Raw genomic sequence first — 27071 nt, forward strand, 5'->3', positions numbered from 1 at the left:
TTGATTGTTCATTAGGACACTTTACGTAATGTTACAAAATTGTCATGCTGCAGGACTATTGGTAGAACCCATGCTCGTGTTCAAGGCTCATGAGGAAATCTAATAATTCTATGCGCAAATTTCTCTTTTCTTCAGGAGGTAGATGTGAAAGATCTTCTGCTGTGAAAGCACGCACCCTATTAACCAGTTTTCTTGCCTTTTTAGATGGGAAGTGCATACGCAGCGACGGAGTTGCATCTCGGGAAACTGCATCCTCTGAGCACCTTGATTCTTCGAGGGTTTGGCCGTTAGACCTTGCGTTATTATCCGGTTCCTTTTCGTCTGCATTCTTAGCGTTCTGAGTCAGATTTGTTGTGTTATTCAGAACTTTCACACTACGGCCTTGAAACTTTGAAGAATTGAAGATTGGAAAGCGAATCTTTGAAGACGCCGGAGCATCTACATCATCTAATGAAACTGATTGCAATTTATTCTGTTCAGGAGGATTCTGTCCTATAATTGGTGCCAATTTATTAGATGTCGTCTCCAGTTTTTGCTCCATTGCCAGGAGAAATTCATCATCTTGGTCTGTCTCTGCAGGCGCAAAATCGTCGTTGGATTCGACAGTGGCCTCTTTTTTCTTATCGATATTAGCTCCCTTTTTTTGGCCAGGATCTTGAGCATCTTTATGTTTATTAGTTGTTATCTCTTCCACCGAAGTCTGTGCGACCGGATAGGTGACCGGGATGGCCTGAGCGACAGGTGTTAGCGAGAAACCATCAGATGACTCATGCTCCCTTGCTACTTCTTCAGATGCCTTCTGACTTGCTACATCCATTTTTACAAAACTGGATATCTCGGTACTTTCAACAGTGTCGTGTATTATAGTCGATGTCACAATATTCATATCTCTTTGGGAATCCCGTCCTTCTGTCGATTCTGCTGATTTTGATATTCCCTGAGTTGCAGGTACTTCTATAATGTAAGATACGGCCGCTTTGTTAATGTCATCAGATTGATTTTTATCTTGGCCCATGTCACTCGCGTTGGAAGTAGTTCCTGTATGTATTGGTTCAAGCAATGTTGGACCTCCATTGCTACATTGCGCTTCTACATTCTCTTTCACCAGCTTGCTTTCGCCGGACTTTTCCAATAAAGTCTTGTAGTTCTCCAGCTTATGAAAGAGGTGTCCTTTTAGTGTCAAATGATGATTAAGCAATCCAAAGACCTGCAACGAGTGGTCTGTGAGTACTTTAAGGATACTTGAGAGGATACTTTCCACAAATGATAGGATAATTTCATCGAAGCACTCCATCAAAACGGCAATGAATCTCTCGAAAAGTTCTAAGGCGATAGCTTGTTCAACTGAAACAAAGTTGGATGCTCGAATGATGAAGAAGTTCAAAAACTCTTCGCGACATGATGAGAAGTTCTGCACCTTTTTGAGTTCAATCAGGGAGGTTGTTACCTCAAATGCGGTATCTATTGCATCGCCTTGATAAATTTCCTTAATACTTTCACTGAGAATGGAATTCAGAGATTTGCATTCGTCAGCTTTGGGCGATTTAGGCGAATTGTTTTCCCGTCTTTTATCTCTCATCCTAACGTACACCTGTTCGACGCATGGCACCTGACCACAAGTCATACAATACAGGATACACTTGCTTAGGTTTTTCCAGGATTGCTTCTCATAAAGTTGGCTAATAGCATCTGCAATCAGAATCTTGAATTCATTCGAAAATTCTCCATCTTTTCCTATTCTAAGGAATACGCAATCTTTCCACTCCCCACGATCAGCGAACAGCAAATCTGCCTCATTCATGTCTAGGATCCATTTAATCATACCAAGTTGAGCGTTCTCATCAAAATTGGGCAACTGCGAAACGAAGTAAGAAAGTGTGTCGCGCGGTAAACCCTTAGGCAAAACAGCCGGCGCTTGGGTGCCATTTAATAATATTATACCATTGGCAGCTTCAGGATTGGCGATGATGACGTGCCTTATGAGTTCTTCATATTTGAGGGTTTGAAGAGTTGTAAACAGTTCATTGAATAAAGAGACACGTGAAGGTAGCATTTTCTGTAGCTTCACCGCTAGAGAGGGAACAAGTTTATTGGAGCTTAAGGAAACAACCGCTTTAACAAGTATTGCGACTTTTTCGTCACCCCAATCATCAATATTCAATAGCTCGCATATATCAGGTTTGTCTTTTGAATTCAAGCAGAAATTCAATAGAGCACCAATAGCCTGAGGGGAAAGAAGTAGTTTGACAATGCTAGCAAAGCTATGAAGCTCGCTTGTCGTGAGAGTGTTAGGCAATAAAACGGAACCAATCCAGTTTGACGCGTATCTTTGGCAAGATAAATCGCCAACTTCCAGAAACCTCTCAATAATAGTGAACTCTGAAATCTGCCTCCTCAGCTTCTTAGAGAACTCTTTCATTAAGGTCAATCTAATTTCTGAGTCTTGCCCATAAAAATGATCAACACCTTTCAAAAGCTTTTGAAAGTTCTTGCTGCTTTCAAAAACGAAATTTGCAAACGGTCCCGTCAAACTTAAGACGAGAGGACAAAGAACAGTGGAGGGGTCTTTTGGAAGACTTGCTTGACTAAATAGCCGCGAGACAAGATCCAGAAAAATCGTTAAATGAGTATCATCGATAAATTCCGCCGGTAGCAATCTGAGCATACTGTCGAAAAGCTCAAACCTTGTGGCCCATTCGGATGAGTCAATGGACAAAGCGTTGCTTACCAATGTCAACACCAATTCATACGCATCGTCTACCGTATCTGCTGGTACGGGCTCAATTTCCTTCATGGTAACACCAACAGAAGCAATAACTTTCAAGGGAAATGAGCTTTTGGTTTTAGAAGTCCCGGTCTCACTTTTGCCATCGATTAATACCGCGAGAAGTTTGATGGCGGCTGACTTCAACTTTATGCTATCAGAGGTGAAAAGAAAGTCATGGTATATTGGCGAAATTAGATTCTCCCAAAAGAATCTAAAGGTCTTTTGTTCTTGAGCCTTTGAATTTCCACAAGTGACAAAAACCATGCCGGTCAAATAGTATATAAGACCTTCACAGACATCAGGTTCTAAGTGAGAAGTTGATGAGAATTCAAATGGCATTTTAAGAAGCCGAATCAGGGCATGGTCATGATGTAGGGACTTGCCTTGCACATGAGCCCAGCTGTAATAGGTAATTATTCTCCAGGCTTTCAGAGCGATGAATTTGGCAGAAGAGTTTCCAGATAAAAAACAAATATGATTCAACCTGAGCCACCCGCGTTCATCAGTGTCGCTAAGCTCCAGAAGAGCTTCAGTTGTATTATACAAGAGTCCCATCATTGCTAACCACAAATCCATCGCGAACTTTATTTCTTTCTTGCTGATGATTAGAAAAGTAATTTCCTTCTGCAACATTTCCTCCAATGTCGTAGAGCCCCACTCTAAAGAGTGGCCATGTACTGATCGATTTTGGGCACCTTCAGGCATAACATCTTTAGCCAGAGTATTTCTTATGCATCGGTTGATAGTTTGGTGAATAGCGGATGAATCCAAAGACTTCTTCAGAAGGTCTAAAACCACCGCGATCCCTGCCTGTAGAATACTTAATGAGTGAACCTCTTCATCACTGAGGATTTGCGCAAGCACTTCACTTGGCAACCATTCCGGTATTATTTCAAGCATGACGCTAGTGTATTTTGAAAGGAATTTTCTCATAAGATGGAGCTTTTCGCAAATCAGATTTGTACTCTGAATATCTTTTGTTCTGATAACACTTCTAATTATGCTCATAACATCTTCCTTCTGTAAAAAGTAAGCCCCGTATTTCTCGTAAGCTAGTAGAGTGTATTGTGCCCCAATGATAACTTTATTTGCATTTGGGTGGACCAATGCTTCCTTTGACAACTCTAAAACTTCCCCAAGCTGTTCCTTCAACGATGGCAACTTGGTTAACGCTCTCATGACACGATAATGGGCGAGTAAAGACCCGAACAATCGTACGATCTGAATATAAAGTCTTGAACCAAAAGGGTTCTTTTTGTTTCCAGCGCCAAGCAATTTCTCTTGTTCCGTTCGTAAATGCGGTAGACACACCTCTATAATCTTTTTCAAGTTGTGAATCAAAATATCAAATTTCTTTTCAATGAGTTCCGAATGATACTTCAAATTGTTTGGTGGTATAATGTTATTAAATGAAGCATATACCTCGAATCTTCGAGCTACATGGCTCCTTTCATTATTCGCCAAGATTTCCAACCCACCTTCAATAATTTTTTGAAATTCCTTGAAATTACTGGAATCGAGCATTTTATGCACTTCTCCAAACTCCCAAAATGCCAAAGATGTTGGATCAATATCATCAGAAGTATCGTTAACTTGTCCTCCTCGACCCGCGAGTTTTGACTTCGGCTTCCCAGCAGGATCAGCCATTAGACTGACATTCTTTTGAAACTCGATAGGGTTTCGCAAGATTGATTTGGAAGGTGCAGAAGCTGGTGTCTGTCTAGGAGAAGAATTCATTGTGCGCTGCGTTGGCGAAGAGTCTAATTTGTCCGAAAATGCTACTGATTTCGTGCCCGGTGAACCTTCAGCCTTATCATTCAATGATTCTGTCGCTGGTAATTTTAGTTGAACGTCCGTTGATAGCACAGGCTCTTCTGGTTTCCTTACAGGACTAGATTGGGCAAACTTTCGTCTCTTTGGAGTAGGTGATACATTGTTTGCATCCTCGTTAGGCTCTTCAGTGTTGGGTGGAGATAATCGTGAATTCTTCCAATTACGTGCGGTGGGTGACACGGATTTAGCTTTAGCTTGAGACCGCTTGTTAATAAAATGATTCAACATATCAATTGCACGCATCTTCTTTTCTCGATGCATATCACCGTCCGGCTTTGTCGACATTATAATACCGCCTGGTTAACGTAAGTGATAAATGCAGAACGATGGCGTCAAAAGAATCGCTTCAGTTCAGCGCTTATGAAGCCTAATTCAGATGAGCCCTTCTTTTTTTTTGTCGAAGTACTCATCACTTCGCTGTGAAACGCGTCTGTTCACTTCTGATCACATAAAACGTTCCATCATGTGATGGGCCTACGTGATGGATATTGGCGTACGACCAGCTGCTCCACCCTGGCAGTCATCAGCAGCATTGTTGTGCTCTTGCGTAGGTTGTCAAATGTTATTCTCAACTTCCCTGGAGCCAGCTGGCCTGGCGCAGACAAGTGTAACTATATTTGGATTGTTTTATAGTGAGAAGTAACCATATAGCGCATTTGAGGATATGATTTGCAAGGGATTTTAAACTATCTCTTAATGAGCAGTCAAATCTTCCTCTGTATGACTGACCACAATATAACATTCAACATGCGTCCATGGCCGTTCACAGGATAATACCTTGACTTTTATTTCGGCCAGGTATACCAAATAATTACGATAAACCCAATACTAGGCGATTGTATTTCTTTGATGCCACACAGATCTTGATTGCGGGTAAATATCTATTCAATGTTTAGCGGGATAGCCTAATCCGATAGAATACACGAGCCCCATTTACCTAAACAGCATTGGCGGCTAGAACGTTTTTATGATACTGGAAATTCCCATTATCAAAACTTTTCGAATGACTTCTATATCGAACTCTATTCCGAATCTAGTTCTACCATCATTGACTACTTGAACCTTCGATATTCCATAAGGTCCTTGACATACAACAGGACATTACGACTGGTCAAACAATGCGTAGTCACAATAAATTTGCTCCTCTTTTGCGAACCTCTCCTTCTCACAAACCAAGATCAGCTCTCAAATGTACAAGTGGAATTATAACTCTAAGCTCGGCGGCTAAATTACTTAAATACCTGGAATTTTTGGCAGGGTAATGGGAAGCTCTTAATAATAATAAGCTTCAACCATCTCGAATAGGCTTTAATACAGATTTCGACGGTAGTGGAGATATCTGTTTTGATGTCTAGTAGTATTGCCGATGTTTATGTCAGTGATTTGAAGCTGGTACTTCTGGGCGAGTCCTCTGTGGGGAAATCTTCAATAGTAATGAGGTATGTCACGGGCAGCTTTCAGAAGACTAATGCCACTATTGGAGCAGCGTTCACCACTAGGACGTTTGAAGTACCGCAGTGTGATGGTTCTATAAAGAGAATTAACTTGGAGATCTGGGATACTGCTGGTCAGGAACGATACAGATCATTGGCACCCATGTACTTTCGAAATACAGATATTGCACTAGTTGTGTTCGACGTTACGAAGCCGGAAAGCTTACGGAAAGCTCAGAGCTGGATTGAAGAGCTGAATTCGTATGTGGAGGAGGATCGGCGTGATGATTTACGTATAAAAGTGATAGGGAACAAGAAAGATCTGGAGCATGATCCAGTAGGGACTATAGAAGGACTGCCGTTGTTCACCGTGAGTGCCAAGACAGGTGAAGGAATCGACGAGTTGTTTGAGAGTTTGGTGAATGATATACCGCCCGGAAAGTTCAAAAAGTTGGATGTCTCGAAACATAATGCGGCTCTAGAACTCGATAAGGGCCCCAAGGCTCGTTCGGGATGTTGCTAATCTACCATAGGTATATGTATATACGCTCATAGATCCTAATCATAAGTCACCAGGAACTGGGTATTGGCCAGCCCATTGAGAAACCTCATTAGCCAAGTTTTTGACTTGTTTAGATTCCTCACACAATTGCTTGAAATTGGCCAATTTGGATCTGACGTCGCTAGTGTCTGGAGACTCTTGAGATTTCAAAGCAATGGCCATCTTGGTGGCCGAATCGATAAATTCTGCGACTTTAGAGAATTCTTGGGTCTTGAAACCTCTAGTGGTCATGGCGGGGGTACCAACTCTTAACCCAGATGGGAATAGTGCTGATTTGTCACCAGGAATGGTGTTCTTATTTGCTGCAATGTTTAACTTCTCCAAGATGGTCTCCAAACGAGCACCATCGATACCCATGGTGGACAAATCAATCAGGATCAGATGGTTGTCGGTACCGCCAGAAACCAACTTGAAACCGCGCTTGGATAGTTGTTCACCAAAAGCGCGAGCGTTGTCGACAACTTGCTGTTGATATTCCTTAAATTCGGGTGTAGAGGCCTGCTTCAAAGCTACAGCCAATGCAGAGATGGTATGGTTGTGAGGACCACCTTGATGACCTGGGAAAACCGAGAAATTAATCTTCTTCTCTAGATCGTACATGATAGTTTTACCCTTTTTGGTGACTTTTCTAACACCCTTTCTGAAGAAGATCATGGCACCTCTTGGACCTCTCAACGACTTGTGAGTTGTTGTGGTGACAATATCGGAATACTCAAATGGAGAAGGAGTGACACCAGCAGCAACTAAACCAGAAATGTGTGCCATGTCACTCATCAGATAGGCTCCACAACCATCTGCTATTTCACGGAACTTCTTGTAATCAAGGACTCTCGAATAAGCGGAAGTACCGGCAACAATAACCTTTGGTCTGAACAATTTCGAAGTCATACTCAGAGTGTCGTAATCGATCAAACCAGTTGCAGGGTTGACGCGGTAAGGCATGGTTTGGAAGTATTTGGAAACGTACGAGATCTTAGTACCGGAACTCAATTGGTAGCCGTGAGACAAATGACCACCGTGTGGCAAGTCCAGTCCCATCAAACGGTCACCAACCTCCATGACAGCAGAGTATGTGTACAAGTTTGCTGGTGCACCACTCAAGGCCTGCACATTAACACCCCATTCTTCGGGATTCAAACCGTAAACTTCCAAAGCTCTCTTTTGACACAAAGACTCAGCCTGGTCAATAAACTGATTACCACCATAGTAACGCTCACTTGGGTAACCTTCAGAGTACTTGTTTTGCATCTCGGAACCCAGTAGGTCCATCACTGATTTGGAAGTAAAGTTCTCAGAGGGAATCAAAGTAATGGAGTGCTTCTGCCTGGAGCGTTCACCCTCAAGAATCTTGTGCATCTCAGGATCTACCTCCTGGACGTGTTGAGATAGAAGGGTCTGGCCTTTAGTGCCCATTGCAGCAGCAACATTTGACTTGCTGGAGAACAGACGAACAGCAGACACAACCGAGCGATTGTTACGAGCAGCGAATCGGGTAAGCATTTTCAACACTTTTGGGTAGTTATTTGACCGGTATTCAACCTCTGGAGCCTATATTTTCTTTGTGATGACCTATGTTGAAACTTTCAGTTCTGCTTCACTTTTTCATTGAAGCTCATCGCTTCAAAAAACAGCCCATTTCATGAATGAAAGCAAAACGAGCTCAGGTCTAAACAAGATAGGTCATAATTACCATGCAACGTGCTGTCTGCAGCATGAGTCTACTCCCAAGTCCTTTCTACGTATTTTTTTTGATCAAATTCGGTTTCTCAACGTTTGGCATCGCTTGAGATGCCATAAAGTCCTAGGAAAAAAATCCGATATATTTCATGAAAATCCATCTCAATGGCACCTCCGTAATTACAGATTCTTGGCTCTATCGACAACGTCTTACCTACCTAAATCTCTTTTAAAATGAGTGTAAATCATTATTATGTTACCAATCATCCATTACGAAGCGATTCTATTCAATTCGGTTCGAAGTTCATATAGTAGTAAAGGAACTAACATCCGGAGGTGAATAACTGGAGTATTTCAGAGGTCCTGATGAGCAAGATATTGAAGTTGGGCTCCGTGGCTCTAGTGTCAAGTGCATTGGCAACTTCTTACTACTTCTATGCGGTCGACAGATACGGCTATCACTACAACCACTCTATGTGGAAAAAAGTGAGCGATACAACCAGAGGTCTGCTGGACAGGAAACAGGATATCGAGCGTAGTAGCCCACCTACTTCCGAGATGCGTGAAGTGGTCCAGAGACCTATTTCTGAGACTTTTAAGGACCTATGGAACGAGCAAATTAGAGAGACTGTGAAATGGGTTTACTCATTTGGTAATTGAGATACTTAATTTTATATATTCCCGAGAATTTGCCTACTGGCTTGAAGGTAAGTAATTTTCATGTAGATAACAAGAGACTGTTGATTAAAAGCTTGTCGATTTGCAAAAAATGTAGTTACTTTAATGGACAAAAGTGACAGAAGAGTCGGCCAAATATGACCACACCGGACTCGCAGATCGATTACGAGGATGCTATAGATTACTGGACCGGGATTCCAGCCACTGTGGATGGTGTGCTTGGTGGCTACGGCGAGGGAACCGTAGTACCAGCGATGGATGTGCTTGGATCAAATCATTTCCTAAGGAAACTAAAATCTAGAATGATCCCAGAAGCCAATTGCAAGAAGATTGGTGCAGATATAGGTGCAGGAATTGGAAGAGTCACCAAAAATATGTTATCCAAACATTGCGACGTAGTAGACCTACTAGAGCCTGTCAAACCGTTTGTCGAACAAATGAACATCGAGTTGCATGAGTTGAAGGAAGAGGGCAAGATCGGCAAAATCTACGATATGGGTATGCAGGACTGGCAACCTGAAGAAGGCAAATACTGGCTCATTTGGTGCCAATGGTGCGTTGGACACTTGCCCGACGATGAATTAGTGAAATTCTTACAACGATGCAAGAAAGCTTTACAACCAAATGGTACAATCGTCGTCAAGGAAAATAACACACCCACTGGTAATGACGATTTTGACCCTGAGGACTCCTCCGTGACAAGATCGGACACCAAGTTTAAGGAGATCTTCGAAAGATGCGGACTCAAACTAATAGCGACTGACAGACAAAAAGGTCTTCCAAGAGAGTTATATCCCGTTAGAATGTACGCTTTGAAACCTACGACTTTATAGACACATAAGATAATTGCAAATTGATTCGAATAAAATTCAGATAGGAGCAAAAGACTAAATTTGATGGTTGTTTTTATCTTCATTTTGTAGTTCAATCAGTTGAACTATGCACAGAAATTTTTATCATCATTAAAAAATTCGAAATAATTCGCACTGATTCAATCAAATCACAAACCCTTGTGACATTATTGAATCGCTATAAATCACTACAGCAGCCTCGGTGCTGCTACTACTTGCTAGAGTGAAGTGTAAGTTTTAAGCATGAAGATTCGTCTCATCACCAATTTAAAGTGAAAAAATACCAAATCGCATAATACGAGCAGTTTCAGTAAATTTAAAGAGGGCTTGGAAGTATCCCAGAAGCAGTTAAGGTGCCATAGACGTCGTTTTGGGCGCTCAATAAACCTAATACACTCTTGAAGTGATAGTCAGAGTAGTTTGGGACTGCTTTTCCTGTCAAAACTTTCGCTTGGACTCTGAAGAGGACTATTTCGATTCTTGTTGGCCATCATAGCGATTCGTGATAGTTGCCGGAGACTTCAGCATGTTTGGCAAGTGCTAATGAACTCTTCGAGCTGTTTGTAGACAGTAATTTATCTTTTTTGTGTGAACTCGTTCAGATTTAGGATGCCGAAGGGCCCAAAGAAAGTTTAAGCTCTTGGCAAGTAGAAATCAAAACAGGACATAAAAAGAGTTACTCGCAACTGAGACCGATGAGTGGATCTTCCAGTTTGCAGAAATCCGTGGACTCACCACCTACAGCTACACCGGCTACGCCATTGTCACCTCCTATTAATAACAATGGAACTGCGCCGATCGAAATCAAATCACCAGATCAGATGTTATCGAATCCCGAGATTCAGAAAGTGATGAACTCGGATGTTGCCATTAACGCACTGCTGTCCCGATTGAAGCAGTCTCTGTTGACCTGTGAGGAGTTTACCAAGTTTATTCGTAAAAAATACGTGTATGAGGAAGAACATGTCGAAGAGTTGGCTAAGCAGTTCAAACATTTCTTTGTGGACGCTTCTGGAAGCTCTCTAAAACGAAGAATTCACGATGTTCTGGAGTTTGATGGCAAATTGGCTCAAGTCAAGCGAAGTTACGTAACAGCCTTGGAGAAGATGTACGATGAAATGAGTGCACTACTGTTCACAATGACCAAGATGAGGAAATCAGTGAAGGAGAATAGCAGAAGATTGGAAAAAGAAGTCGCAGATGCCATTCATAGCGCAGAGAAGGCTCAAGCCCGATATAACTCATTGTGCCAGGATTGGGATAAATTGAGAATGACAGATCCTACAAAGACCAAGTTGACTTTGAGAGGATCCAAGACCACAAAGGAACAGGAAGAAGAATTACTGAGAAAGATTGATAATTCAGATTTGGATTATAAACAAAAGGTGGATTATTCTGATTCTTTGAGAAATACCTTTATCACGAGAGAGAGGCCAAAGATAGTTCTTGAGCTGAAGGATTTGATTTTAGAGATTGACACGGCTATGTCTATCCAATTACAAAAATATACCATTTGGACAGAGAATTTGATTCTGAACAGTGGGGTTACAGTCACCCCATTTGACTCAACAAAGTCAATGAAATCTATTGCATCTTCTGTGACCAACGAGAAAGATTTGTATGATTTCCTAAATCGATACAATAATACGGGAAAGAATGGGCTGATGGTTAACAAAAATTTGATTCCCGTTGGTTATAAGAGGCATCCTTCCATGGCTAAGGGTTTCGGAGACTCAAGCAGTAAGAGAAGCCCCCCAATTTTTGCTGTAAATCCAACAAAGAACTCGATTCCCAAGAGAATCATTTCCACACACAATGAGACCCCATTTACTTCCAGTCCGTCAACACCGTCAATGGCAGGCTCAACGAATACTTCTTTCAAAAGTCCCAACCTGCCACCTAAAAATTCCGTTAACTCAGCTCAACGAGAGCCCAAGACGAGTTCCGAGTTTTCGCAACTACATGTCACCAACGAGGCTTCTATATCAAGCAATAACGATACAGATCCCAGATCTAAAACATTGGATCCTGGAAACTCTAACGCAAGGCTACCTAGTTTGTCAACTACTGTTTCGATGGCAACTGCTGAATCCGACAGACCTCTTTCGCACATACAGACCAATAACTCGATGCCTCCTGGAACCCAGAAGAATTTTAAGACTTTCGGAGTACCTATAGAAAATCTTGTCGAATTCGAACAAGATATGGTGCCCGCCATAGTTCGCCAATGTATCTACGTCATTGACAAATACGGTCTTGATTTAGAGGGAATTTACAGAAAATCGGCTAACGTCCTTGATGTCAGTAAGCTGAAGGAAGAAATTGACAGGGATCCGTCAAACGTTGCTATGATATTACCACCTAAGAACTATACCGATTCGGATATATATTTGGTTGGTTCTCTACTGAAAGCCTTCTTCGCCGCATTGCCAAGCTCGTTGTTGCCCGAGGAGCTGGGGCCTGAAATTAAAACTTGCTTGTCCATACCAGATCAAAAGACAAGAAAAAACTATATGCATGGTCTGATATACAAATTACCTGATGCCCAGTACTGGACATTAAGAGCGTTGTTGTTTCATTTGAAGCGTGTCGCAGATCATGAGTCACAAAATAGAATGAACTTAAAGTCGCTCAATATCATATGGGGCCCAACGATCATATCGCCCAATGAGGACGAGCCTCACGATGTTAACTTCCAAATTGGTGCTATGGAAGTTCTGTTAGATGTTGCTGACCAGGCATTTGAAGCTGACTAATTTTTTCAAATCAACATTATATGACACCGCATTTTTCAGCTTTTACGTATCAGATAAATCAATACTTGTAACAATTTCTCCATTTTGTGATCATCTTGTCGTCCACATTTTTCTTCAATGCGTCTTTGAATTCACCAACGCTAGTACCGTAGATTTGCGATCTAACTTTGGCAAAGAGATCATTGGGTTTCAAGCCTCGTTCCTCACCTTTTAAGGACCTAACAATACATGCTCTTATCAATTCCTGTTTCCAGTATGAAACTTGGCCTTCCATATGGAGCGGACTTTCGATCCTTTTAAGGTGAGAAGACTTACTATCTGTGACTCCCATCCGCACTCGAAGCAGCCCATTTCGAATTTTACTTTCATCAGGCGAAAACTCCTCGTTAAGCAAGTAGCTCTCACTATCTGATACGAGCAATCCTATATTCAAAAACGATTTTAGAACTTCAGTCAGCACACCTCTGTTTATTCTTGATCTGCTGGATATTGCGTCCAAAGTCAAGGAGTCAGAATCATTGAACAAACAAAGCACGCGTGTCTGATGAAAGCTGAGATCCAGAACAAGAGGCTTACTATTGCTCAAAATGATTTGTGTTTCAACCTCGAAATGCTGCAGATAGTCTATCAAGAAAAGTTTCTTGAATTGTGCTCTCTTATCAGTCATGCGATAGAAATCTGTAAGTTTGTCCCAGGACTGTTCCATTTCTTCAGTCAAGGGAAGATTAGTGGCAGTAGCATTCTCTTGAAAGACAAGCGGTACCTTATTCTTTTCCAGAATCAAAGGTGTCATTGCTAGGGCTGGTTGTGATTGTTCCGATGCAAATTTTTGAGCCATTTGGGAAGAATTGAAGATCTCAATCTTTAAGGTCTGTAATCTATCAAATTCTGGACTCAGTTTGTAAAGGTCGGTAAAATGCTCTAGCAATTGGCATTCTAGAAAACATGTATTTTGCAATGTCTCAATGACAGTAGGACCATGTAGTATAAACCTTCGGAAAAGAGACCTTGAATATATGTCAAGGAACTGTGGAGAAATTTGCAAAGTATTTGGGACAAGAAGTGACAAAACAATTCCTTTTCCCGACTCTTGTGACCTTCCTGTGATGATTTCATGGTTATTTCTGCGAATGCAATTTTCACAGAGCCTTAAATACCGCTCCATCACATTGATAGGGCCTCCAAGTACTTTTATAATTTCTTTCAGAGCGATGTCTAGTAATGACGATCCTTTTACTAGCAAAGCTAGTTTGCAAGCCTCTTTCATTGATTCCTCAAGTCCTTCGGTAATGGCTTTCATGAGCGTTGACTTTATGACTTGGGCATATATTCTCTCGAGTTCATCCATCATGGATCGCGATTCAAATACTGCCAGTATGATTGCTAACTGACTAGAAATTTCTTGAGAAACTCCAATGATTGAATTTAAGTTGACGTAGTCCTTCATACTTTCGAAAAATTTCTGAGCTGTGTTCTCCTCCATCAAAGTGTTTCGGAGTATAATTTCATTAGTCTCTTTTATTAACATAGCGGATATGGTACCTGTGATTAAGGCATTGCGAATTAGGTATTTTGTTAAGTTTTCACAAAAAAACAAATCAATCACGACATCAATGTTGCCTTGCGAATATCTACCAATACTTTCAAAGTAAAAATCCTTCAAAGTCAGTCCATTATCAAGCGGAATTCTATATTTGTACATCAGTGTAAGAGGGGTCTGCATCTCAAGGTCCGCCCTCGCCAGAACAGGCTTTTGGCGTAGATATGAAAGGAAAGCTTCAAGAAAACGCATGAAATGGTCTGATAACTTCGACCGCAGTAAGCTGATGAGGTACATTTCAAAGTAGTCACTAATTTTCAACTCTCTTGTAACTTCTTTGGCAACGGATGGATAATTTATCACAATGTACTCTAGTAGAGGCGAAATTTCTTTAATGAATAGTTGATAATTAGCATGCATAGTACCCCAGTGATTGACTAAGTCACTGAGGAAGCATTCAGAGTCTCGACAAGGATCCAGAAAATGATCCACAAAGATGGATACTTGTGCTTGAACCCTAATTCGTAGTGCATCCCATATCATGCCTAATCTCTTAGCTTCGTCCTTGATTAAAATACAGGTGTTGCCTTTATAACGGACCTTACAGACGGTGATTCCTGACTTACATAGCTTGCCAATGCCATTAACATGCCTGTCAATTGTGCAGAAATATTCTTCAGTTGCTGCTGGATCCTTTTTCTCCATTGTCCTAGAATCATAAAAGCTAAAGACATCGTTAAAAATATCATTAACTCGATCATATATAAACTGCTGAGCCCTCTTATTGATAGTATCAGCAGTAGGCATCGTGCCTGTGAATGATTCAGCTATTGCCAATGTTGATTCACTTTGTTGCATCTTGTTGTTGTGTGCGTTTGAACCTGAGACAAAGAGGCTATTTAACCTCGTAGAAGCCTATCTGGGACCTCCAAGTAACATCAGTGCTTCGAGCACTTACGTTCTATATCCTGTACTTTACAGTAATGAAAGAAGATTTGTAGATATTTCGCTTCGCGCTAAAGTTAAGCTCGCGAACCGAATAAAACTGAACAATACTTTCATTGTAGTACCTCAAACGAACTGAAGATTCAAACAATCTCTGATATATTCTTGAGCGTGTTGCCAGTATTGAAACCTTGGAAGCTCAGCTTTGAAGCTCCTCATTAAGTGCATCGTATGACTCCGGTTTCTGCCACCAATTGAGTCGGTATATAACTATCGTTGATTTCAAAGTAATTTGTATTCTTGCGCATAAGGACTTTGTGCTTTTCGAGTGTACTGAGCTCTCGAATGATTGCAGCTTCTTCTTTGCTGCCCAGAAGTTTGCATATTTCACGGAAATGGAGCTCATCATGATCATTAAACAAATAAATGATGCTTGCCATGGTGAGGTTGACAAGCAACCCCAAACGGGCACCCCCTGCCAACCGAAATGGTGAGGACATTGTGATAGAGTGAAGGCTGAAAATTCCTTGGAGAATCTTATCTTCAGCAGCAAACAGATCGACTTGTTTGGTCCACTCCCTTTGAAATTCAATCGAGGGCCAAATAGGATCAGTAGTCACCATGAGAGCATCAGAAATTTCATTGTAAGAATGTTTGGATAAATACAATCCGACAAAATTGGTCTTGTTGTGGTTCATCCTATAAGTTTTATCCAGCGATGTAAGAGCGTCGTTGTTCAGCGTGAGATAAGGATGAACATCCATTGGAATATGAACTCGGAGATTTTCAATCAAATGGCGTTGCAAAGAAGCCCTATGGTTGAAGAACCTTGGGTATTTAGAATTGAGCATCAGTATTTGTCGAAATAAACCTTCTTTGAGATATCTTTGTAAAAAATCTCGACGCTTTGGAATATAATGAACGATCAACAAAGTTACAGCAGAAATCCACAGATGATCACTATGGGATAGGCTAGCGCTTGCGTTTTTCCTCATTTCGTTGTAATTTTTCCTGAGCCTAAAGTCTAAATAACGAATCATGTCAGTTTGAAATTGCTTGATGTTTTTAACACTTTGTTGGAAGTTCCGACGAATAGAAACCACATACTTGAAGGTATCGTTATTATTAGAGGGGTATTCGCTCAAAAGAATGGATTGCAGCAGGCGTTCGAAATCGCCATTGCACAATGTAACATTTCTGAGCACGACAAAAGCATCCTCTAAAGAACGCTTCCAGCCCTTCTTTTTGGAGAAAGACAAAAGAAGATTCACATCTTCATAGCTCAGGTAAACATTGTGCAAACTTTTCAAAAGCTTGTAAGGATCATCATCAAAAAGTGTCGAAATTGCGGAGAGGTTCGAATTCGTGTTGCCTGCTAGTTTGGAAAGATTATGATACTTCTGCCATATTTCATAGATATCGAAGAAATTGGCATCTGCGTGGAGGAGCCTCCATTCCTTGAGACAAGTGAGACCCATATTGGTGAGCTTGCTCAATAATTCATGATTAGGAGTAACTTTATTGAGCATTTCCGATGCCTCGTATTCATAAATGGACTTATAAATAAACTCCAAATTCCTTCCACAATCCTCTGAGTTGCATATGTAATATGCACAAGCCTCTTTATAGCTCTTCGTCAAACTATCTCCATTCTCGAGCAAAAGTCGTACTAACAAGTGCTCTAGCGACCTGGTCAAGGTCCCTTGCAATTGAAACGTCTTGTCGATGTAGATTATGTGTCCCTTGATGCAGTTTAGCCTTGTCTTATAATGAAGAAGCCTTTTCGCAACATCTTCCCACGACTTGGAGTTGGAGAACGTTGGTCTGGCGAGAAGTGCAGCAAAAGTGGAAAATTCCTGCTGTAGAATAGATCTTAGCTTTCTTGACAGTGTACTATGGCTCTTGTGGGATCTTTCTGTGATGATTAGCGCTAATTGGTGAAGTTTCTTAGCTTCTCTCCGACAGTTGCATTCATTATCCTGAAGTATCTTACGTACTTGAGCTCTATAACTGGTTAAGGCATCTTTATGATCCATCATGTCATTTTGATGATCTTGTTGCCTACACAACTGGTAGTTTAAGCTTCATCCGTTAGATAATAACTTGAACAGCAAACATCACTCAACAAATATAAACTCGAAGCCCTAGCTAAAAAATAATGGCTTCAAACTCGGATGAGGCAAGAAGACTGGCAGATGAGTTTAAGAAGGAGGGCCATTTTGATAAACTGAAACATGATATCTTGTCTCAGGAATTGAAGCAAGGTGAAAGCAGTACCTCTGTTGAGCAAACTATTAGAGCCAAAGTGAACGCATTGGTCAGAGCTATGGTAGCAGAGGATGAGAATTTGATTTTCAAGAACAGAGGCTCTACAAGTGCCCTTATTGAGTCTCAAATCTTCAAAGATGGCTACAAAGCACTATCGCAAGGTGATGGAGGACTAAATGTGGAAGAATATATTCAAGAGAAGTTAAATGAACCTGCATTGCAAGATCATGTAAGAGAAAAAATCGAGGAAATGGTGCAAGGCACCAAAAATGGTTGAATGGCTCCTCCACTAGCTATTTGACTAAATAATGTAGCATGTCATCACATCGGCGACTCTTGAACTTCCTTCCAGCTCGGTCGCTGCTTCTGTATTTGAAACGGTCACCGAGGATAGTGTAAGATAACGCATCATCGGCATTCAATGGCACTTCAAAGTTAAAAACTGTTCCTTTCTTTGGAATTATTTTAACCTCATCGACCAAATTTCCTCGGCACACCATAATGAAGTTCTTTTGACTATCCCAAAGGACAATGCCTTCTATCCCCACTTGGTTTTCATTTTGGCTACTAGCCACTTTCAAAAATGCTCCATTGTAATCTGCCATTGAAAGTTTCATCAGTGCTGAACTGCCATTGATATTAAGCTTTGAAGCATCGGACAACGTTGTAGGAACATTCAGCAGTTCTCGTATATAACCAACCCACAGTTGTTCATGCATCGGTAAAAATGTATCAAACCGTGGTAGAGCTTCCCACAATTCAGTATGATTATTTTGTAAATGTTCACTTAACTCATTTTTATCAGTTATCTTTGAGTCATAAGCTATATGTAAGGCCTTCCCAGCACTTGATTTGCAGTTATTAATATAGTTCTTCAAAGCCGCTTTAGAATTCTTATTGACTCTCTTATAGTCCTTATGCTTTCTTGATGTATTAGCTGCTTTCTCCAAAGTATTTAAGGATATCTTTAACTTGCTTCTATTCCGTTTGAGTCTGGTCGATACACCACCATCGGTTGGCAGAAGCAACAGTGTATCTTGTAGTCGATTCTCTTTGATGAGTTTTTCTGGGTCTGCAAAATTTCTGGTCAATAAGCAATTCTTAATAAACAGCTGAGACCGGTCCATATTGGTAACTCTTTTCTGCTTTTTGAGTTAGCGATGCCTGTAATTAAACTCAAAGTTCGGTACCAAATTTCACCTTCGATGAGCAACTCAAAAGAAATCGTCTTAAATAAATGAAGAAAGCTGTTCACTTGAATACAAGTCTAAATTATTTTTGATCAATTGCTTGAAGATTGCCAGTTAAATGTTATGTTCTCAATTAACTTTGATCTCTTTCTTGTTACATTGATCTCCAGTGCCCATATAATAACGAGCTAACACATCATACAAACAAAAGTTACATACTCAAGATTCCTACCTTCAATACGTAGTTTCACTGATTTGCTTGTTCGATGTTTGTCCGACAACCATTTATCTTTGAATAGCGCATTAGGCGTAGCTTGATCGTCCTCACCAGCGAAATGAGCAATGGAGGTACTGGGTAAAAGACTGATCACACCAGTGATACGCTTTAGGGTACAGGCATTTTCGTTTTCACGATACATCTATTCACGTTCTTATAGCCAACAATCACCGTTTGACCTAGAAGATGAGGATGAGAAATTCAAGGATATCAATCAAATGTACGTTGAGATGTTTACTGACAACGATGATACAAAATTGACCAGCAAGAATGAGGGATCAAAGCAACCCAGCTCCGATCTTGACGAATTGAACGATGACATGAATGACTTGCTTAATGTTGGCTATCACAAGCTGACCACTACAGAGCTGGAGGAAAAGGTCAAGGCTCCCGGTAGATTCATTTTACAGAGTCTTTCCAATAATCCATATTACAACCTGGCCATTGAAAGTTATGTCTTCTCTCATACGCCCGTTGAGCAGAATGTTCGCACCGCATTTGACAGTCAAAGGCTTTTGTTTTATGTTAATCGGGACTGTGTGGTCATTGGCAAGAATCAAAATGTATGGAGAGAACTACATGTCAACGCTGTTCAAGAAAGAGGCTATGAACTCATGAGACGATTCTCTGGAGGCGGCACAGTGGTCCATGACCAGGGAAATGTCAACTACTCATTCATAACTTCAAGGGAAGAGTTTCGCCGAGAATATTTCAACCAATTGATAGTAGCCAGTTTGAAGGCGTCACACCCAAACTTAGATTTGAAGCTTAATGGCAGAGGTGATATAGCTTTAGGAGATAGGAAGGTCAGCGGCAGCGCATACAAGATCTCACGCGGTAAATCCTATCATCATGGTACAATGTTGATACGATCTAACCTCGATCAATTTCATGGGTTATTAAAGCCAGACTCACTGAAAGGTATAACCTGGAAGTGCAACAGTGTTGATAGCGTTCGATCTGCAGTTGAAAATGTACCTCTTGATTCGACTCAGCAATTCATTGACGTATGCGCAGACGGCTTCAAGCAACGGTTTAAAACACAAGAAGGAGATGAAATACCAATTTATTACTGTGATGAGGATATGACTATGAATGACGAGATAAAAAATTACATGTCGACGCTATGCAGTGACGAATGGAAATACATGAGCGGCCCCAGGTTCGAAGTTCGACTCGAATCTAGCGGCCACTCGATTGCAGTTGAAAAAGGTGTTATTGTTGAAAGCTCCATTCCAACCATAATAGGCACCAGCTTTTTAGATTTCACGAGAAATTTGTCCCAGTTTGATGACATCGATCCTGAACTGATTCTGTAAAGGCAAAGAGCATCGATATACTCACGTAAGCAAATCAATTGATCTCTTTACACTTGGTGACCTCGTGTCCCTGTGGTAAGCCATAGGAAAAATCTTCGACATGGAGGATTCCCTTGCGGTCTAAGATGTATAGCTTATGACCGTCTGAGCTGAATCTTAATGCCGCTGATTCATGTGCACGGTAAGCATTTGAAACCATATCAACCAGTACTATCCTTCTCTTGTCGCTATCCACCATTGTTGGCGAAAACATTATGTAAACAGATCCATTTCTGTCTAAAAATGCTATTGAGTCATTGCGCGGTGATATCTCACACTTGTGTATACTTGAACCCAACTCTTCAAGTCTTATTAACATTGTGGGCTGAGCTACCGATTGAAGACCGTCTATGTTTTTAATTTTTGTATTAACCACAATTGGCGGTGCGTTGAATGCTGCTGATGTTACACACATCAAGCCTGGATTACCTGGAAATAATTTTACATCGGTAATTCCTTCTGATTCCAAAGACGTATCGATTGAGCGTAAACTTTTCATTATTAATCTTGGCTCGTTAAACTTTCTTAGCGATATAATTAAAAACCGAGATTCGAAAGTGGTAGAGCATGAAAGATAAAACCCATCATCAGAAAATTGTAAAGTGTTGATGGGATCTCTGTATGGTAAGGTTATAGTAGTTGGTGGTGAAATTTCTGGCTCTGATGTGACTTTGTTTCTTTCAATTCTATGAAAGACAATCAGGGCTTGTTCGGCTCCAGTGAGCCTGTCGAGGCCAGTAATTCCACATGCAATCATGTCGGAGTTTGAATCGATGTCGATACATCGAATGGGAAATGCTGAAGCGTACGTGTGAACGGGTTGACCATTTTGAGTTAAATCGAATACGCGGAACCTTTTCTTGGTGCCTGATATAACGAAGAAATCGTTGGAAAGTTTGCAAAATATATGTTCCCATGAATCCTTCCGCAATGGATTAGATCCTTTAGTTGTTAATACGTTTTTGTCATCTGGATATCTCAAGTGATCGAAATCGGGTCCATATTCACCAGTTGATTTTCCACAGTAAAGTAAAATAGGACTTTCACCATCACGAATAGAATGTATTTCCCATCTTTGCTCGGTAATTAAAGCAAACTTAGAACAGTCGGGAGATATTGCCATGTTAACATATAGTTTAGACTTTGTTCTCAGAAATTTAGGGTGCGTATTAAACTGAGACCTTTTCCTGTATATCGGAAAACACTGAGCAAAGAAGTACTCTTTCTCCTCATCTATACTTACTGAACGTGTCATATCCTGAAGAGTATTCTTGATTGATAAATTGATGGAATCCTGGGATATCGGTATGGTTCGGGTATTGGAGGCCGTGTCCAGCACTTCAGCATCTACGCTCTCGGCATAGTTAGGTTCTTGATCCACCTGGGTAATGGAGTTTGTCTTTTTCCCAGGGAGATCTGGTTGATTATTAAATTTCGAAGCCACTTTATGAAATAGTGCCAACAGACTCATTTGGGTAGTATCTTTGCGATCAAATCGCTCAATTGGCTTTGTGGAGTCTTCCTTTGTTGTCTCTTTAATAGGTATTTCATTATTCCCCTCATCGTTATCTCTTAATTTCTCTCTATAATAATAAATTTGCTTATACAAGCTTCTTAATTGCTTGACAGGACAAAGAAGTGACACATTCTTGGTATCACAAATAGGACAACGAATGCGTTCTGCCTTTGTGTGCTTAACGATATCCTGATGTAAAGATTCAGATAAGCAACAGCCACATGAAAGTATGGAACAATCATCTATTATCCCATATTGTACCTTGTAAATATATTCCTGTGTGAAGTTGTTCAATTGGCAGGATATCAAGGTTTTCGGCAGGAATAAATTCTGCTCAATCCCTTCAAGGATATCTATAGCCAGCATGGCTGATACTAACCGCCAAATCAGGGTTGGTTCTGTTTTTATAGATTCTCTTGGAAGATAAATACTTCTCGATGCCTATCGTTCGGCTGCTTCTCGGGGATCAGCATATGGAAAAGCGCTGTAAGAGAAAGAGATAATACTATCTTTTAGCTCCTTTTAGGATACTCCAAACTATCAGTTGGCTGGCTGGAACACATATGGCTAAAGCACAGTAAATAGAGCGTGCGAACGAAATTGCGAGACTTGAGTATTCGATGTCGTGAGATGGATATATACTCGAGAAAAACTCATGACAAAACACGCTGTTCGGCCTAATATTGGGTTGCCAATCGGTTGTATCAGTAATGTTGTTAATACGCACTGTTAAGTGCTTTCAGACTTACCTGTGAAGATTATATGAATCATTGGATCAGCGCTGAAATGATTTCAAAACTATTAAAACTTAACAAGCAAAAATAAATTAATTGGAGCTCAACAACAACTTCTAATGATTCCTAGCAATTTTCCACAAGCACAGGCTTGACAACCTCCAACCTGTCGAGGAACATTAGGCTAGGAAAAATACTACGATTACCCTTTCCCATATATATCTGTGGAATAGCTATTACCGTATTACTAACCTGCTATCGTGGATCCGTTCAGCGTACATAAGCCACGTTAATATCTACTGAGTTCTACGCCTTGTATGTGTCATGAAATTGACCTAAATTATGTATACGTTCTGGACATATTCCCTCCATATTTCACTTTTTTCAGAAATCCTCTCGGTGGCCAAGTTGGTTTAAGGCGCAAGACTGTAATTTCAAAGAAATCTTGATATCGGGCGTTCGAATCGCCCCCGGGAGATATTTTTTTAAATTGTGAACGAGTTAACATACTTAATGAGGCACAAAAGTTATGTGTCATAGATTAGCCATTTTATGACCCAGCATGGTTGCCTCCTCTCACTATGATGATTCGAACCAAAGATCTCACGTGACTTTTGTAGTTCTTTCCTGATTTGGACACCTAGTAAACACTTTCTTCGTCGAACTCAGCAAGCTAACAAGTGGAAAATGGGACTACAACTACGATCACTGGGCCTCATAATATTCAATTGATTTACCTAGAGGTTAACCTCGTCATTGTATAGTAGTAAGCAGGACCGAGACTGGATTGGACACCCAACGAGATGAGGAAAAGTGTATACCTGGACAACACAATAGAGTTTCTGAAAGGTCGAGTCTACCTAGGCGCATATGACTATTCTCCTCAAGATAATGATGAAATAGTATTCTTCACGGTTGAAGACTCTATCTATTACAATAGTTTCCACTTGGATTTTGGCCCCATGAATATTGGACATCTTTACAGATTTGCTGTCATATTTCATGAGATTTTGAATGATCCAGATAATACCAACAAAGCAGTTATCTTCTATTCTTCGACTTCAACAAGACAAAGAGCTAATTCTGCATGTATGCTTTGTTGTTATATGGTTCTAGTTCAAGGATGGACTCCACATCAAGTGTTGCAACCTTTAGCGCAAGTGGATCCGCCTTTTATGCCATTTAGAGATGCTGGCTATTCTAATGCTGACTTTGAGATAACTATTCAAGATGTCGTCTATGGAGTATGGAGAGCTAAGGAGAAAAGACTCATTGATTTGCATTCGTTCAATTTGGAATCCTATGAAAGGTATGAGCATGTCGAGAATGGTGATTTAAACCTATTGACATCTGATTTTATTGCATTTGCATCACCACAAGAGGATTCCAGGTCTATGGGTACAACTTCATCTAAGTCCCATTTAAATCAACCTTTTAGAAGTGTGTTGAAATATTTCGTTAACAACAATGTACAACTAGTGGTAAGATTAAACTCGCACCTTTACAATAAAAAACATTTTGAAGACGTTGGAATTAAGCATATCGATATGATTTTCGAGGACGGGACTTGTCCTGATTTATCCATTGTTAAGAACTTTGTTGGAGCAGCAGAGACTATCATAAATCAGGGCGGTAAGATAGCCGTTCATTGTAAGGCGGGACTTGGTAGGACTGGCTGTCTTATTGGAGCACACCTTATCTATACATATGGTTTCACAGCTAACGAGTGCATAGGATTTCTAAGGTTCATAAGACCCGGTATGGTCGTCGGTCCTCAACAGCACTGGCTTTACTTGCATCAAAACGATTTTAGAGAATGGAGATATACGATGAGACTATCGCTGGTGCCGGATGATATAATCGGTGGCCTATACCCAATGGTTTCCCTCGAGAAATATAGAATGCAAAAAAAGAAGCTCAAGGATCACAAGAAGAATCACGAATCGGGCCAAGATGATAATGACCTGGCTATGACACCCCCAAGTGTAAACAAAATATCTAATAACTTCCGTACTTCGGCAGTCCCGCAAAACTCACCTGGTCAGCCAAGAAAGAGTCAAAATGGTAGTAACACTATAGAAGATCTGAATAAGAAAATGACCAAGACTGCAGTTAGCTCTAAGGGCAACCTGGGGATGCGTTCGGATGCTGTAGAGGATAATAATTCGGATGACGAAATGCAAGTGGAAGCAAGCGAGACAGCCTCTAGTAAGATGACTAGCAGGCTCCCCAAGAGCTCATCGAATGATGGAGAAGACGCCATCCTACGACAACTGTTACCGAAGAATAGACGTGTCACTTCTGGTAGGAGAACTGCCAGTGCAAGCGGTGGTGTCAGAAAGATTAGCGGTACTATTAAAAAATGATGCATATAGATACGACCTCCTCACATAATAGTTGATGTTTCAGATATAACAAGGAATGAGTAATTTGCCTGATTTATGTCGTACTCCATTGTATTTAGATGCCAGTTTACCACCACTATCCGTAGGTTGGCTCCAAGCAACTTCCCATTTATCAATACACCTACCATATATCGTGTTTTCCCTTGCTGCATCTAGTATTTTAGTGGCTATCTTCCCATGTCTTTCTGTTCTGCAGACCCATATCCTCGATATTCCCACAACAAATGCAGGCCTGATATGTTCTATAATACTTTTTGTATCGTACACCATCCATCTGCCTCTATCGGGCTTAAGGATTTCCATTGTAGCCACTCCCACTGCCCGTTCATTCTTAATGTACAGAAATGCCTTGCCCTTTCCCTCAGCTGTACTCCAGAAATCATTCTCATCGTGTGGTGCGTTCAGCTCGTCGTTCACCCTGTCCATTATTTCAATAGTTGCCTTGACTTCAGGGACACATTCTGGTCGAATCATAACTATTCGTTCCGGTCTAGAGCTTAGAGCACCGTTTTTTGATGACGAGGGTGGTGTAGGCATCACATCGTTTGAATCTACTGTCCTGGGTACTTCGACCCCCCAATTCACAGACCATTTCCGACCTCTAAGATGCATATCGTGATAGAGCCTATGTGCAGCATCATCATCCAAAGCCGAGGGAGAATAAGTCATCTCACATTGAGTACATTTCACCAACGCTGGTTCTGAAGGCCCTATTTGTAGCCTTGATTGTACGTATTTATGGCTCTTCTTGCTGGCATACTTTGATCGACTTCTAGATCGCGAGTTTACGGCCATTGATGACATCGAGTTGTATCGTTGAGAGCTGAAACGCTTAAATCATAAGTTGTTTTAATTTCAGAACGCGACTAATTAACGTTGCGCGTCACTAACTCACACAACATAAGCGCTATTGACATGCTAGAGCTTCTAAAGACCTCTTGATCAGTTCAATTGAGTACCTAAGGCTCTGGTGACTCAAATAGTTCTAAACGCATACCCTGTGGGTCAAATTTTCTCGAACAAGATTTGCAAAAATGCAGTTCCTCGTTAATCGACTACTACAGGGTGTAGCCCTGCTACATAGGACTCATGAGTTGACACAGAATTGGATAGAGTTGTTTTCCAGGTGAACGCTTTCAGACCACTCTCTATAAACTATAATTCGAAAGGCGCGAGATCTTTCAACGATCAAAGATATAACCAATCTGGAGCTCAAGGTCGAGAAGGAGGCCAATTGGAGTTTGTTAAACATGCATTCGCACCATTCGCATTCGGGGGACTATATCGCTCATGGAGTTGATCCATTGGAAGATGTCACCAACCGGGCAATTGAGATGAAATTTCATACATACTGCATGACAGAGCATATGCCAAGAATTAATCCTAAGTACCTGTATCCAGAGGAGCACTTGGATAGAGCTGATGATACTGCTGCTGTTGAAAAATTACACTCTGATTTTGCGAAGTTCTTAGATCATGCACAAAAGATCAAGAGTCGAGAAAACTCGGCTGGCACCACATTCTTGATTGGGGTAGAGATAGAGGGTTGCGATCAGGAACATATTGAGTACGCTAGAAAGCTACTGGAAGAAAAGCGTGGAATAGTACAGTTTTCTGTCGGATCTATTCATCATGTTGATGGAATACCGATTGATTTTGATCAGGACGCTTGGAACCGTGCTCTTGCAACGTCTCAGAATAATCTGAAAAAATTACTCCTTTCTTACTTTGATTTACAGTACTGTATGTTGATGAGGTTGCAGCCGCTCGTTGTGGGCCATTTCGATCTTTACAAGTTATATCTCCCCAAAGATCTCAAGGTGGATCTCGAGACTGGCTACTGTGTCGAAAATGGTACCTCTATATCGAATTTGTCGCTAATCAAACAGTGGAAGCAAGTTCAGGATTCTGTGATTAGGAATTTGAAATATATCGAATCATATGGCGGTGCCATAGAGATAAACACCTCAGCGTTACGTAAGAAACTTCCAGAGCCATATCCTGGTAAGGATATTGGACTTCTAGCCAAAGAGTATGCCGGTGGCAGGTTTGTTCTTAGTGATGACGCACATGCCGTTTCCCAGGTGGGTGTGTGTTACGATGAAGCATTGAAATATATTGTTGAAGATTTGAAACTGGACAAAATGTACTACATAACTGAGGGCCCAATTGATAGAGCAGTGAAACTTGAATCGATTCCAATCGAACAGTTCAAGTCTCATGCGTTTTGGAGCACTAATTTTTCCAAAAAAGCGTTATAAATTATGCAATGGATGTTTAT

The 27071-nt window shown here is 40.9% G+C and overlaps 15 protein-coding genes and 1 non-coding gene across 16 annotated transcripts; 9 read left to right on the plus strand and 7 right to left on the minus strand.

The window, feature by feature from the left end:
- Positions 1–55: 55 nt before the first annotated feature.
- On the minus strand, positions 56–4885 carry RIF1 (DNA-binding protein RIF1; the record flags this gene model as incomplete). Its single annotated transcript, XM_003680952.1, has 1 exon — positions 56–4885. The coding sequence occupies one exon, from the start codon at positions 4883–4885 to the stop codon at positions 56–58; it is 4830 nt and encodes a 1609-aa protein (XP_003681000.1).
- Positions 4886–5947: 1062 nt separating this feature from the next.
- YPT10 (Rab family GTPase YPT10) lies at positions 5948–6556 on the plus strand (the record flags this gene model as incomplete). The annotated part of the gene is made up of 1 exon (XM_003680953.1): positions 5948–6556. The coding sequence occupies one exon, from the start codon at positions 5948–5950 to the stop codon at positions 6554–6556; it is 609 nt and encodes a 202-aa protein (XP_003681001.1).
- Positions 6557–6595: 39 nt separating this feature from the next.
- SHM1 (glycine hydroxymethyltransferase SHM1) lies at positions 6596–8095 on the minus strand (the record flags this gene model as incomplete). Its single annotated transcript, XM_003680954.1, has 1 exon — positions 6596–8095. One exon carries the CDS (start codon positions 8093–8095, stop codon positions 6596–6598), a length of 1500 nt encoding a protein of 499 aa, XP_003681002.1.
- A 543-nt stretch (positions 8096–8638) lies between these two features.
- MIC12 (Mic12p) lies at positions 8639–8932 on the plus strand (the record flags this gene model as incomplete). The annotated part of the gene is made up of 1 exon (XM_003680955.1): positions 8639–8932. The coding sequence occupies one exon, from the start codon at positions 8639–8641 to the stop codon at positions 8930–8932; it is 294 nt and encodes a 97-aa protein (XP_003681003.1).
- Positions 8933–9087: 155 nt separating this feature from the next.
- Positions 9088–9783, plus strand: TAE1 (N-terminal protein methyltransferase; the record flags this gene model as incomplete). The annotated part of the gene is made up of 1 exon (XM_003680956.1): positions 9088–9783. The coding sequence occupies one exon, from the start codon at positions 9088–9090 to the stop codon at positions 9781–9783; it is 696 nt and encodes a 231-aa protein (XP_003681004.1).
- Positions 9784–10496: 713 nt separating this feature from the next.
- On the plus strand, positions 10497–12557 carry RGD1 (GTPase-activating protein RGD1; the record flags this gene model as incomplete). Its single annotated transcript, XM_003680957.1, has 1 exon — positions 10497–12557. The coding sequence occupies one exon, from the start codon at positions 10497–10499 to the stop codon at positions 12555–12557; it is 2061 nt and encodes a 686-aa protein (XP_003681005.1).
- Positions 12558–12615: 58 nt separating this feature from the next.
- RTT101 (cullin RTT101) lies at positions 12616–14955 on the minus strand (the record flags this gene model as incomplete). Its single annotated transcript, XM_003680958.1, has 1 exon — positions 12616–14955. One exon carries the CDS (start codon positions 14953–14955, stop codon positions 12616–12618), a length of 2340 nt encoding a protein of 779 aa, XP_003681006.1.
- Positions 14956–15260: 305 nt separating this feature from the next.
- On the minus strand, positions 15261–17081 carry TDEL0D02120 (uncharacterized protein; the record flags this gene model as incomplete). The annotated part of the gene is made up of 1 exon (XM_003680959.1): positions 15261–17081. One exon carries the CDS (start codon positions 17079–17081, stop codon positions 15261–15263), a length of 1821 nt encoding a protein of 606 aa, XP_003681007.1.
- Positions 17082–17200: 119 nt separating this feature from the next.
- Positions 17201–17587, plus strand: SHG1 (Shg1p; the record flags this gene model as incomplete). Its single annotated transcript, XM_003680960.1, has 1 exon — positions 17201–17587. The coding sequence occupies one exon, from the start codon at positions 17201–17203 to the stop codon at positions 17585–17587; it is 387 nt and encodes a 128-aa protein (XP_003681008.1).
- Positions 17588–17603: 16 nt separating this feature from the next.
- Positions 17604–18437, minus strand: POP4 (RNase P/RNase MRP complex subunit; the record flags this gene model as incomplete). Its single annotated transcript, XM_003680961.1, has 1 exon — positions 17604–18437. The coding sequence occupies one exon, from the start codon at positions 18435–18437 to the stop codon at positions 17604–17606; it is 834 nt and encodes a 277-aa protein (XP_003681009.1).
- Positions 18438–18842: 405 nt separating this feature from the next.
- AIM22 (putative lipoate--protein ligase) lies at positions 18843–20096 on the plus strand (the record flags this gene model as incomplete). The annotated part of the gene is made up of 1 exon (XM_003680962.1): positions 18843–20096. One exon carries the CDS (start codon positions 18843–18845, stop codon positions 20094–20096), a length of 1254 nt encoding a protein of 417 aa, XP_003681010.1.
- A 34-nt stretch (positions 20097–20130) lies between these two features.
- PTR3 (Ptr3p) lies at positions 20131–22017 on the minus strand (the record flags this gene model as incomplete). Its single annotated transcript, XM_003680963.1, has 1 exon — positions 20131–22017. One exon carries the CDS (start codon positions 22015–22017, stop codon positions 20131–20133), a length of 1887 nt encoding a protein of 628 aa, XP_003681011.1.
- A 761-nt stretch (positions 22018–22778) lies between these two features.
- Positions 22779–22863, plus strand: TDEL0Dtrna1Y. Its single transcript is given in 2 exon segments — positions 22779–22818; positions 22827–22863. It is a non-coding gene; the product is annotated as a tRNA-Tyr (tRNA).
- Positions 22864–23188: 325 nt separating this feature from the next.
- On the plus strand, positions 23189–24751 carry CDC14 (phosphoprotein phosphatase CDC14; the record flags this gene model as incomplete). The annotated part of the gene is made up of 1 exon (XM_003680964.1): positions 23189–24751. One exon carries the CDS (start codon positions 23189–23191, stop codon positions 24749–24751), a length of 1563 nt encoding a protein of 520 aa, XP_003681012.1.
- Positions 24752–24790: 39 nt separating this feature from the next.
- On the minus strand, positions 24791–25585 carry ECO1 (Eco1p; the record flags this gene model as incomplete). The annotated part of the gene is made up of 1 exon (XM_003680965.1): positions 24791–25585. The coding sequence occupies one exon, from the start codon at positions 25583–25585 to the stop codon at positions 24791–24793; it is 795 nt and encodes a 264-aa protein (XP_003681013.1).
- A 455-nt stretch (positions 25586–26040) lies between these two features.
- On the plus strand, positions 26041–27051 carry HIS2 (histidinol-phosphatase; the record flags this gene model as incomplete). Its single annotated transcript, XM_003680966.1, has 1 exon — positions 26041–27051. The coding sequence occupies one exon, from the start codon at positions 26041–26043 to the stop codon at positions 27049–27051; it is 1011 nt and encodes a 336-aa protein (XP_003681014.1).
- Positions 27052–27071: the final 20 nt, after the last annotated feature.

This window comes from Torulaspora delbrueckii, chromosome 4 (genome assembly GCF_000243375.1).
Source record: "Torulaspora delbrueckii CBS 1146 chromosome 4, complete genome".
NCBI classification, from domain to species: domain Eukaryota; kingdom Fungi; phylum Ascomycota; class Saccharomycetes; order Saccharomycetales; family Saccharomycetaceae; genus Torulaspora; species Torulaspora delbrueckii.